Raw genomic sequence first — 12,443 nt, forward strand, 5'->3', positions numbered from 1 at the left:
TATACTGTTAGTTACATAATCAAACGTATCATGAAAGTGAAGTGAATCAAAGCACAATCTGTGATCATTGAAATAAACCCAAGTTACAGCATACTTAAAGCATACAGATGTAGGATCTTAATTTGAGCCAGTTTGTTACAGCAGGAAAATAATCCTGCAGCAACAGGACATGTGAATTATTATGTGGATTATAATGAATGGACATTTTTGTAGGGGTTGGTAAATGTTTCATAAGGGAAAATTAGGTCTGAAATGTCAAACTTCAGAAGCCTTTTCAAACCTCAAATACACTGCAAGTTTTATATTTCCTGCATTGCAGGAAAGTTCTCCTGCAACAGGGTGATCAAATTAAGATCCTACATCTGTACAGACTAGTATCTGATAGAGCAGTGGTTGAGATATATTATACACTAGTCTGAGTTTTATCTTACCATGTGACCTGACCTGGAACTCTGGGCCCTAGTTATAGGCAATAAACCAGGCTATAATAGGTCAGGTCACAGAGTCAGGAAGAACTATTTATATGTTTTTTTTTATTTAAGTGTTATGTCGGTGTCTTACCCCAGGCCACAGTGATGAAGACTCTGACAAGGGAGAAGTACTCGTTTAACTGTGGCCGCTGGCTGGACATCAATGAGGATGATAATGAGATCATCAGAGAGCTGCCCGCCACCGGAGCTCTCATCCCGGAGCCGTTACTACGTAGGACCCACACATACTCTCATACACATGCATGTACACACACACACACACACACACACACACACACACACACACACACACACACACACACACACACACACACACACACACACACACACACACACACACACACACACACACACACAAACACACACACACACACACACACTAAAACCACATACTGGTATGACAACCGCATACCTTCAAACATTGCATGAGTACTTATTAATACTCTTGTCCAACTAAGAATGTTTAGAATCATCACAGAGAATGTTAACATTATATACTTCTCAGTGCTGAAGTATCGCATCACCATCTGTACTGGGAGAGTGAGTGGAGGTGGCACTGATGCCAGCGTATTCCTTAATGTGATCGGGGACCTGGGAGACACAGGGGATCGACTCATGTTCCTCAGCAAAAACAACGTCAACAAGTTTGAAAAGGGCAACGTGAGTAGGGGTGGTTTAGGAGTACCTGGGTGTATATGTAGTGTAGGTGGTTCAGGAGTACCTGGGTGTATATGTAGTGTAAGTGGTTCAGGAGTACCTGGGTGTATATGTAGTGTAGGTGGTTCAGGAGTACCTGGGTGTATATGTATAGGTGGTTCAGGAGTACCTGGGTGTATATGTAGTGTAGGTGGTTCAGTGAATGATGCTCATGCAATCAGTAACCCTTCCTGAGACCTGAAGACTTGTGTTAGCTCCCAGATCTAATATCTAGGCTTTAGCTCAGTGGGTTAACTTGGTTTTGAGCGGTTTATCTCCCTCATTTCTCCACAGGCCGATGAGTTTCTGACCGAGGCGGTGTCGTTGGGGCAGGTGCGCAGGGTGCGTATCGGCCATGATGGGAGGGGTGGAGGCTGTGGTTGGTTCCTGGATAAGGTGTTGGTCAGGGAGGAGGGCCAACCAGAGTCTGCGGCCATAGAGTTCCCCTGTAACAGGCAAGTCAACCAGCCAATCACGTGGCAACCAATCACATTATATATTTCAGAACACAATGGGAGCATGGCCAACTAACTAACTTAGGGCTTGATTCAATGGACTTGTAGTGCACAGGGAAGCACCTTCATGGACTTGTAGTGCACAGGGAAGCACCTTCATGGACTTGTAGTGCACAGGGAATAACCTTCATAGACTTGTGCTGTGCACAAACAAGCACCTTCATGGACTTGTAATGCACAGGGAAGCACCTTCATGGACTTGTAGTACACAGGGAATAACCTTCATGGACTTGTAGTGCACAGGGAATAACCTTCATGGACTTGTAGTGCACAGGGAAGCACCTTCAAAGACTTGTGCTGTACACAAGGAAGCACCTTCATAGACTTGTGCTGTGCACAGGGAAGCACCTTCATAGACTTGTGCTGTGCACAGGGAAGCACCTTCATGGACTTGTGCTGTACACAAGGAAGCACCTTCATAGACTTGTGCTGTGCACAGGGAAGCACCTTCATAGACTTGTGCTGTTCACAGGGAAGCACCTTCATGGACTTGTGCTGTGCACAGGGAAGCACCTTCATGGACTTGTGCTGTACACAAGGAAGCACCTTCATAGACTTGTGCTGTTCACAGGGAAGCACCTTCATGGACTTGTGCTGTTCACAGGGAAGCACCTTCATGGACTTGTGCTGTTCACAGGGAAGCACCTTCAAAGACTTGTGCTGTACACAAGGAAGCACCTTCATAGACTTGTGCTGTGCACAGGGAAGCACCTTCATAGACTTGTGCTGTTCACAGGGAAGCACCTTCATAGACTTGTGCTGTACACAGGGAAGCACCTTCATAGACTTGTGCTGTTCACAGGGAAGCACCTTCATGGACTTGTAGTGCACAGGGAAGCACCTTCATGGACCTGTAGTGCACAGGGAAGCATCTTCATGGACTTGTAGTGCACAGGGAAGTATCTTCATGGACTTGGAGTGCACAGGGAAGCATCTTCATGGACTTGTAGTGCACAGGGAAGTATCTTCATGGACTTGGAGTGCACAGGGAAGAACTTTCATAGACTTGTGCTGTGCCCAGTGACCTTTTTACTTGATAATGAAATTAATCCAATCACTCACTCCCATCACAAGTAACAACTAAAGCACCGAACAGCCAATCACACAGCGTTTCACTACCAGCCATACAGCCTCAGGGAAGACAGTTATCTGGCCTGGCCACGCCCAGTCTGTCTCTATTGGCAGTTCTCCAATTGCCTCGCTTAACCAGTTAGCCAGCTGATGGACCAGCATCCCATTACAAATAGGGACTAAACACACTGTGGCCAGCCAGGTCTCTCTCCCTCCAGTAACTGAAGCTAAACCACAAGTCTGGGGTGCCCTGTTACATCGTAACACTTTCCTCTTTCAACCTCTAGGCTATACATTAGGCAATGTTGAGTGAAAGTGTTTCAGGTTGTATACCTGTGCCTTATAGAGGTGCGGTTGATTCAAATGGAGTATCTCCTTTTGGGTGTATTTTATGCCAGGTGGTTGGACCGGAATGAGGACGATGGACAGATCGTTCGTGAGTTAGTGCCAGCAGGAGATGGTCTGCGTCTCCACAGTGAGTCAACCATGAAACAGACAAACACTTGAGTTTATTTGCACAAATAGAAAGACAGTTTGTCCAGAGTTAAAAAAGCATCAACATTATGTGCAGGTGGGGGGGAAAGCAAAATGGCTTGTTGAGTAAAAAACATCAACCCTTGTAAAAATGTCCATTAATTATAAATCACCTAATAATTCACATTTCCTGCATCCTGCATGAGAAACATTATACTACAGATGTTCACATACAGTAGCTAGTGTGAATATACAGTACAATGAAAAAATAAAATCTGAACATAAACATGAAAAACTCAAGGCTCCATTTAAAGTGTGTGTCTACAAGAGGAAAAGCCCATGCCTCATATGTCTTTTAAGATGTCAACTACCATATCTCGGTGAAGACAGGCAACATCAACGGGGCCAGCTCAGACTCCAAGGTGTTTGTTAAGTTGTACGGAGAGAAGGGCGACACCACGAGGATACTCCTGGTGGTCTCGGACAACGACCTGAGTAACTACTATGAGACGGGCCAAACTGATATCTTCACCGTCGAGACCTATGACATCGGACAAGTGTGTCATTTTTTATGTTTTATAGAATACATGATCAGAAACATAGAAACATAGATTATAGTTGTCTAATTTAAAGCAACTCATCCCAACAGTAGGTCATTATAGTGTATGTCTCAGTTTCTTGGAGTTGTATGGTGCTTTATTAAACATCATTTGTGGTTTTGATTCCTACATGGGTCTCATACGGACCATGTTAACTGGATAAAAACATCTGCTAAATGACCATCCATCCTAATTCGTACTTCCTGGTTTCTATCTCTGTAGATCCACCGTCTTCTGATAGGCCACACTAACGAGGGTCTGCGGGCTGGTTGGTTCCTGGACAGTGTCCAGATCATTGTTCCGGTCCATGGGAAGCAGTACCAGTTCCCCAGCCATCGCTGGCTGTGTAAGGATGAGGCTGACGGCAAGGTGGAGGTGGAGATCTATCCCAGCGAGACCCTGGACATCGAGAAACGTAACAGACAATTTACTAGATTGGATACTCTGAGACAATGCATGTATTATACAGTACATACTGTGCCAGAGAATACATATATTTACAGTGTCATATTTATACACACTGTGTGTGTACAACCAGAGTTGTCACAAGAAAAGTACAGGAACAGTCAAAATGGTAGAAAACGTATATTATCACTGAAACAGCCTGTAATCAGATGACGTGACTAGATGAATACAGTTCTGTCCAGTAATAAGCGCTGATGGCCTACTTAGGGATTATGATGGATTGTGGTGAATTAGTCCCCACTCTCCATCATCCTGCTATGGTTTAATTGGTTAGTGACATGTTGCTCTGCCCTCTGGTTTGCAGTGATTAACTACGAGGTCACAGTGGTCACGGGGAACATGCGCAATGGTGGCACCAACGCCAATGTGTTCTGCCAGATCTACGGAGAGGAGGGCAAGACCGAGCTCATCAGCCTCAAGAGCCGCTCCAACAACTTTGAGCGCGGGACCACAGAGATCTATAAGGTCTGGATCACCTTGTTCAGATACAGTCAGTGAACCAGTAATAGTAGTCTACTGACTACACATTGATTGGGTTCAAATTGTGGGAAGGAAATTATTTTCCCTTTGTGAATTGGATGGATTCTTAAAGAGTACAGATATCATTGGTTTTGAGAAGACTTAGCATGAAATCAGTAATTCTGCCATGTTGTGGAGTGGAGTTGATGATGACAAATCTCAAAATTGTAAAGATGGGGAGAGGTCTGTCAGTAATAAAGAGATGCTCTGCTCTGCAGGCTCTCAGAAGGGTGAGACACAGACACACTGGAGGCTAATTGCTAAATGTTTGCTCTTGTGTTGAGTTTGCGCCCGTTATTTTCAGAACAGTTATTTTTGTATGTTGTGCTGTACGCTTACACACACATGATAAGACATGTAGTCTACACACACGTACACATGGATTTTGTATTGTAGATATGTGGTAGTAGAGTAGTAGCCAGAGGGCACACACTTAATGTGTTGTGAAAAGTGTTATGAAATGTAATCTCATGTATTATTTTAAATTGTATATAACTGCCTTAATGTTGCTGGACCCCAGGAAGAGTAGCTGCCACCAAGTCAGCAGTTAATGGGGATCCTTAATAAATACAAAGTATTAATGTTCTATTCCCTCTGGAAAACAACACATGCTAACCTCTAGGTGTTGTTGTTTTACATCACACTCCACAAAGCCAGTCCTGCAGCCTCTAGTTTGATCTTATCTTGATTATTGTCCTGTCATATGATCAAGTCCTGCAGCCTCTAGTTTGATCTTATCTGATTATTGTCCTGTCATATGGTCAAGTCCTGCAGGCTCTAGTTTGATCTTATCTTGATTATTGTACTGTCATATGATAAAGTCCTGCAGCCTCTAGTTTGATCTTATCTTGATTATTGTCCTGTCATATGGTCAAGTCCTGCAGCCTCTAGTTTGATCTTATCTTGATTATTGTCCTGTCATATGGTCAAGTCCTGCAGCCTCTAGTTTGATCTTATCTTGATTATTGTCCTGTCATATGGTCAAGTCCTGCAGGCTCTAGTTTGATCTTATCTTGATTATTGTCCTGTCATATGGTCAAGTCCTGCAGCCTCTAGTTTGATCTTATCTTGATTATTGTCCTGTCATATGATCAAGTCCTGCAGGCTCTAGTTTGATCTTATCTTGATTATTGTCCTGTCATATGATCAAGTCCTGCAGGTTCTAGTTTGATCTTATCTTGATTATTGTCCTGTCATATGGTCAAGTCCTGCAGCCTCTAGTTTGATCTTATCTTGATTATTGTCCTGTCATATGATCAAGTCCTGCAGGCTCTAGTTTGATCTTATCTTGATTATTGTCCTGTCATATGATCAAGTCCTGCAGGCTCTAGTTTGATCTTATCTTGATTATTGTCCTGTCATATGGTCAAGTCCTGCAGCCTCTAGTTTGATCTTATCTTGATTATTGTCCAGTCATATGGTTCAGTCCTGCAGGCTCTAGTTTGATCTTATCTTGATTATTGTCCAGTCATATGGTTAAGTCCTGCAAAGTGCTGATAGATGTACACACACACTACATGTTAATATTTTTAAATGTATTGAAATTGTAAATTATTTTGTCTCTAATGTATTTTTCGTTATATATCAGACCCCAGTAAGACTAGCTGTCGCCATTGGTGTTGGCTAATGGGGATCCTAATAAATTAAATTAAATTAAAAATAACCACCTATCTTCCTGTCTCTCAACCCCCAGATCGAGGCGCTGAACGTGGGCAAATTATTCAAAATCCGCATCGGGCACGATGGTTCGGGCGTGGGCGACGGGTGGTTCCTTGAGACGGTGGACATCAAGCGGCTCACTATGGCCATGGTACAGAGGGAAGTGGTGAAGGAGAAACCAAAGGATGACAAGAAGGACAAGAAGAAGAATAAAAAAAAGAAGAAAGAAGAGGATGAGGAGGAGGAGTACGTGACGGAGCTCCAGGAGGTGACAGAGAGCGTGACGTTCCCCTGTCATCGCTGGCTGGCCCGCGACGAGGAGGACGGGGAGATCGTGGTGGAGCTCCTACCCGAGGACCCCGGAGACCTGGAGGGTAGGCTTCAAGTTTCCAGTTTTATTAGTCCTATGTACGGGATACGCATGGTATATATTGTCCAACCAAATTCTTACTTTCAGGTTCCTTCTCAAAAATGCAACAACAATAATAAATGAAATATATGAATATGAACATATAGTAAATGGCTCAGTGGAATAGAATAAACATTTGAGCATAATTATAATACAGGAGGCCTCCCGGGTGGCGCAGTGGTTAAGGGCGCTGTACTGCAGCGCCAGCTGTGCCACCAGAGACTCTGGGTTCGCGCCCAGGCTCTGTCGTAACCAGCCGCGACCCGGAGGTCCGTGGGGCGACGCACAATTGGCCTAGCGTCGTTAGGGAGGGCTTGGCCGGTAGGGATATCCTTGTCTCATCGTGTACCAGCAACTCCTGTGGCGGGCCGGGTGCAGTGCGCGCTAACCAAGGTTGCCAGGTGCACGGTGTTTCCTCTGACACATTGGTGCGGCTGGCTTCTGGGTTGGATGGTGCTGTCTTAAGAAGCAGTGCGGCTTGGTTGGGTTGTGTATCGACTTTCAACCTTCGTCTCTCCCGAGCCCGTTCGGGAGTTGTAGCGATGAGACAAGATAGTACTACTTCCGGCGCCGACAGAGATGGCTGCCTCACTTCGCGTTCCTAGGAAACTATGCAGTTTTTAGTTTTTTTACTTGTTATTTCTTACATTGAACCATCTTATGGTTCAATTCATACAGTCGAGAAGAACTACTGACGCCAGCGTCAACTCACCATCAGTACGACCAAGAATATGACTTTCCCGGAGCGGATCCTGTGTTCTGCTTTCCACCCAGGACAACGGAATGGATCCCAGCCTGCGACCCAAAACAACGACGTCGTAAAAGAGGCAAACGAAGCGGTCTTCTGGTCAGGCTCCGGAGACGGGCACATCGCGCGCCACTCCCTAGCATGCTACTCGCCAATGTCCAGTCTCTTGACAACAAGGTTGATGAAATCCGATCAAGGGTAGCATTCCAGAGCGACATCAGGGACTGTAACATTCTTTGCTTCGCGGAAACTTGGCTCACTCGAGAGACGCTATCGGAATCGGTGCAGCCAGCCTGGTTGCTCCACGCATCGCGCCGACAGAAACAAACATCTTTCTGGTAAGAAGAGGGGCGGGGGCGTATGCTTTATGGTTAACGAGACGTGGTGTGGTCACAACAACATACAGGAACTCAAGTACTTCTGTTCACCTGATTTAGAATTCCTCACAATCAAATGTCGACCGCATTATCTACCAAGGGAATTCTCTTCGATTATAATCACAGCCGTATATATTCCCCCCCAAGCAGACACATCGATGGCTCTGAATTAACTTTAATTGACTCTTTGCAAACTGGAATCCACACATCCTGAGGCTGCATTCATTGAAGCTGGGGATTTTAACAAGGCTAATCTGAAAACAAGACTCCCTAAATTGTATCAGCATATCGATTGCGCAACCAGGGCTGGTAAAACCTTGGATCATTGCTATTCTAACTTCCGCGATGCATATAAGGCCCTCCCCCGCCCTCCTTTCGGAAAGCTGACCACGACTCCATTTTGTTGCTCCCTGCCTACAGACAGAAGCTAAAACAAGAAGCTCCCACGCTAAGGTCTGTTCAACGCTGGTCCGACCAATCTGATTCCACGCTCCAAGACTGCTTCCATCACGTGGACTGGGATATGTTTTGTATTGCGTCAAACAACAACATTGACGAATACGCTGATTCGGTGAGCGAGTTCATTAGAACGTGCGTTGAAGATGTCGTTCCCATAGCAACGATTAAAACATTCCCAAACCAGAAACCGTGGATTGATGGCAGCATTCGCGTGAAACTGAAAGCGCGAACCACTGCTTTTAATCAGGGCAAGGTGACCGGAAACATGACCGAATACAAACAGTGTAACTATTCCCTCCGCAAGGCAATCAAACAAGCTAAGCGTCAGTATAGAGACAAAGTAGAATCGCAATTCAACGGCTCAGACACAAGAGGTATGTGGCAGGGTCTACAGTCAATCACGGATTATAAAAAGAAAACCAGCCCAGTCACGGACCAGGATGCCTTGCTCCCAGGCAGACTAAATAACTTTTTTGCCCGCTTTGAGGACAATACAGTGCCACTGATACGACCCGCAACCAAAACATGCGGACTCTCCTTCACTGCAGCCGAGGTGAGTAAAACATTTAAACGTGTTAACCCTCGCAAGGCTGCAGGCCGTAGCACTCACTTCCGTCATCATGAAGTGCTTTGAGAGACTAGTCAAGGACCATATCACCTCCACCCTACCTGACACCCTAGACCCACTCCAATTTGCTTACCGCCCAAATAGGTCCACAGACGATGCAATCTCAACCACACTGCACACTGCCCTAACCCATCTGGACAAGAGGAATACCTATGTGAGAATGCTGTTCATCGACTACAGCTCAGCATTTAACACCATAGTACCCTCCAAACTCGTCATCAAGCTCGAGACCCTGGGTCTCGACCCCGCCCTGTGCAACTGGGTACTGGACTTCCTGACGGGCCGCCCCCAGGTGGCAAGGGTAGGTAACAACATCTCCACCCCGCTGATCCTCAACACTGGGGCCCCACAAGGGTGCATTCTGAGCCCTCTCCTGTACTCCCTGTTCACCCACGACTGCGTGGCCACGCATGCCTCCAACTCAATCATCAAGTTTGCGGACGACACAACAGTGGTAGGCTTGATTACCAACAACGACGAGACGGCCTACAGGGAGGAGGTGAGGGCCCTCGGAGTGTGGTGTCAGGAAAATAACCTCACACTCAACTTCAACAAAACTAAGGAGATGATTGTGGACTTCAGGAAACAGCAGAGGGAACACCCCCCTATCCACATCGACGGAACAGTAGTGGAGAGGGTCATCACAGACAAACTGAATTGGTCCACCCACACAGACAGCATCGTGAAGAAGGCGCAGCAGCGCCTCTTCAACCTCAGGAGGCTGAAGAAATTCGGCTTGTCATCAAAAGCACTCACAAACTTCTACAGATGCACAATCGAGAGCATCCTGTCGGGCTGTATCACCGCCTGGTACGGCAACTGCTCCGCCCACAACCGTAAGGCTCTCCAGAGGGTATTGAGGTTTGCACAACGCATCACCGGGGGCAAACTACCTGCCCTCCAGGACACCTACACCACCCGATGTCACAGGAAGGCCATAAAGATCATCAAGGACAACAACCACCCGAGCCACTGCCTGTTCACCCCGCTATCATCCAGAAGGCGAGGTCAGTACAGGTGCATCAAAGCTGGGACCGAGAGACTGAAAAACAGCTTCAATCTCAAGGCCATCAGACTGTTAAACAGCCACCACTAACATTGAGTGGCTGCTGCCAACACACTGACTCAACTCCAGCCACTTTTATAATGGGAATTGATGGAAATTGATGTAAAATATATCACTAGCCACTTTAAACAATGCTACTTAATATAATGTTTACATACCCTACATTATTTATCTCATATGCATACATATATACTGTACTCTATATCATATACTGCATCTTTATGTAATACATGTATCACTAGCCACTTTAAACTATGCCACTTTGTTTACATACTCATCTCATATGTATATACTGTACTCAATACCATCTACTGCATCTTGCCTATGCCGCTCTGTACCATCACTCATTCATATATCTGTATGTACATATTCTTTATCCCTTTACACTTGTGTGTATAAGGTAGTAGTTTTGGAATTGTTAGCTAGATTACTCGTTGGTTATTACTGCATTGTCGGACCTAGAAGCACAAGCATTTCGCTACACTCGCATTAACATCTGCTAACCATGTGTATGTGACAAATAAGATTTGATTTGATTTGATTTAGTAGCTACTAAAACAATTGGATACCACGAAATTGGGGAGAAAAAGGGGTCAAATTTAAAAAGAAAACGTTAAAAAAAATTATATTACAGGAATGCACAATTTATAGTCCGTTATTTACACTTGTATTGGGGAAGGGGGGTGGAGGTAGAGCACAGGGTCTGGCCCTGGGGGGCCACAGTGTGTTCATGATTTTGTTCCGCACAGCACTTAACACACCTGATTCATCAAGTAATTGTTGACTTCAATTTGAACCAAGATCAGTTATATCTGGTGTGTTAAGGACGAAGCCCATCATTGATAGGAGGCTGGAGGGGAGTGAATAGTTGTAGTTATTGTATGGTCATGGATTATGTAATGAGTGACTCAGTGAATCTGGATGATCCACAGAGAACTCCTATGAGGTCCATGTGTTTACTGGCCCCATGTGGGGAGCCGGAACCGATGCCAACGTGTACATCAACATCTACGGAGAGATCGGTGACACGGGCGAGCGGAAACTAAGAAAGTCCAACAACCTCAACAAATTTGAGAAGGGGCAGGTGAGGAAGCAATCTACCAATATGATGATGATGTCAATAATATCCGGGTGGCTCTTGAACTACGACCTCTCTCCCATTGACCTAGCTGTTGGACCTCTGACCTTTGTGCCTGATTCAATAAATTAAAGCATTGAACAACTATTGATCATTGAAAAAGATGTTCCAGGCTACAGTAACCTTTTATTAACCTTTTAATCATGTCTTTGACCTCTGACTTTTCCCATGGTTTTACTGCGGGGTTCAGGAGGACGTGTTCTCCATGCAGGCCATCGATCTGGGCATTCTGAAGAAGCTGAGGATTCGTCACGACAACAGCCAGCCTCATGCTGCCTGGTTCCTGGACAGGGTGGAGATAGTAGACAACAAAGACGACACCACGTAAGGGGGGGGGGGGGGGGGGGGGGGGGGGGCAGGCACAGGATTACACAATAATATTAGCATACATCAGTTATTATCATGTTACAGACAGACAGACAGACAGACAGACAGACAGACAGACAGACAGACAGACAGACAGACAGACAGACAGACAGACAGACAGACAGACAGAGTCTAGAAACCTGACCCGGTAGTGTTCTAGGTACTACTTCCCATGTAAACGGTGGCTGGCCAACGATGAAGATGATGGACAGATTGCCAGGGAGCTGGTCCCTGTGGACGAAGCCTTTATGAAGAAGGGTGAGGATGATGATGATGATGATGACGAGGAAAACTCCAGTGCAACACTCGGCCTGGAACAGAAGGGTGAGACACAGACACACTGGAGGCTAATTGCTAATTGTTTGCTCTTGTGTTGAGTTTGCGCCCGTTATTTTCAGAACAGTTATTTTTGTATGTTGTGCTGTACGCTTACACACACATGATAAGACATGTACTCTACACACACGTACACATGGATTTTGTATTGTAGATATGTGGTAGTAGAGTAGTAGCCAGAGGGCACACACTTAATGTGTTGTGAAAAGTGTTATGAAATGTAATCTCATGTATTATTTTAAATTGTATATAACTGCCTTAATGTTGCTGGACCCCAGGAAGAGTAGCTGCCACCAAGTCAGCAGTTAATGAGGATCCTTAATAAATACAAAGTATTAATGTTCTATTCCCTCTGGAAAACAACACATGCTAACCTCTAGGTGTTGTTGATCACTAGTTATACAATATAACATTAGATTTGACTGAA

The 12,443-nt window shown here is 45.3% G+C and overlaps 1 protein-coding gene across 1 annotated transcript in view; it reads left to right on the forward strand.

Annotated features, from left to right (window-relative positions):
• LOC139408450 (lipoxygenase homology PLAT domains 1a) overlaps nt 1-12,443 on the forward strand; it is a 50,041-nt gene that overhangs the window by 19,294 nt on the left and 18,304 nt on the right. The window contains exons 13-23 of the mRNA XM_071152362.1: nt 567-702; nt 997-1,151; nt 1,482-1,642; nt 3,172-3,248; nt 3,608-3,804; nt 4,069-4,261; nt 4,616-4,776; nt 6,524-6,863; nt 11,109-11,260; nt 11,505-11,638; nt 11,841-12,004. Coding sequence (XP_071008463.1) covers nt 567-702; nt 997-1,151; nt 1,482-1,642; nt 3,172-3,248; nt 3,608-3,804; nt 4,069-4,261; nt 4,616-4,776; nt 6,524-6,863; nt 11,109-11,260; nt 11,505-11,638; nt 11,841-12,004 — 1,870 coding nt within the window. The remainder of the gene's footprint in view (nt 1-566; nt 703-996; nt 1,152-1,481; nt 1,643-3,171; nt 3,249-3,607; nt 3,805-4,068; nt 4,262-4,615; nt 4,777-6,523; nt 6,864-11,108; nt 11,261-11,504; nt 11,639-11,840; nt 12,005-12,443) is intronic.

This window comes from Oncorhynchus clarkii, chromosome 5, assembly GCF_045791955.1.
Source record: "Oncorhynchus clarkii lewisi isolate Uvic-CL-2024 chromosome 5, UVic_Ocla_1.0, whole genome shotgun sequence".
Classification (NCBI taxonomy): domain Eukaryota; kingdom Metazoa; phylum Chordata; class Actinopteri; order Salmoniformes; family Salmonidae; genus Oncorhynchus; species Oncorhynchus clarkii.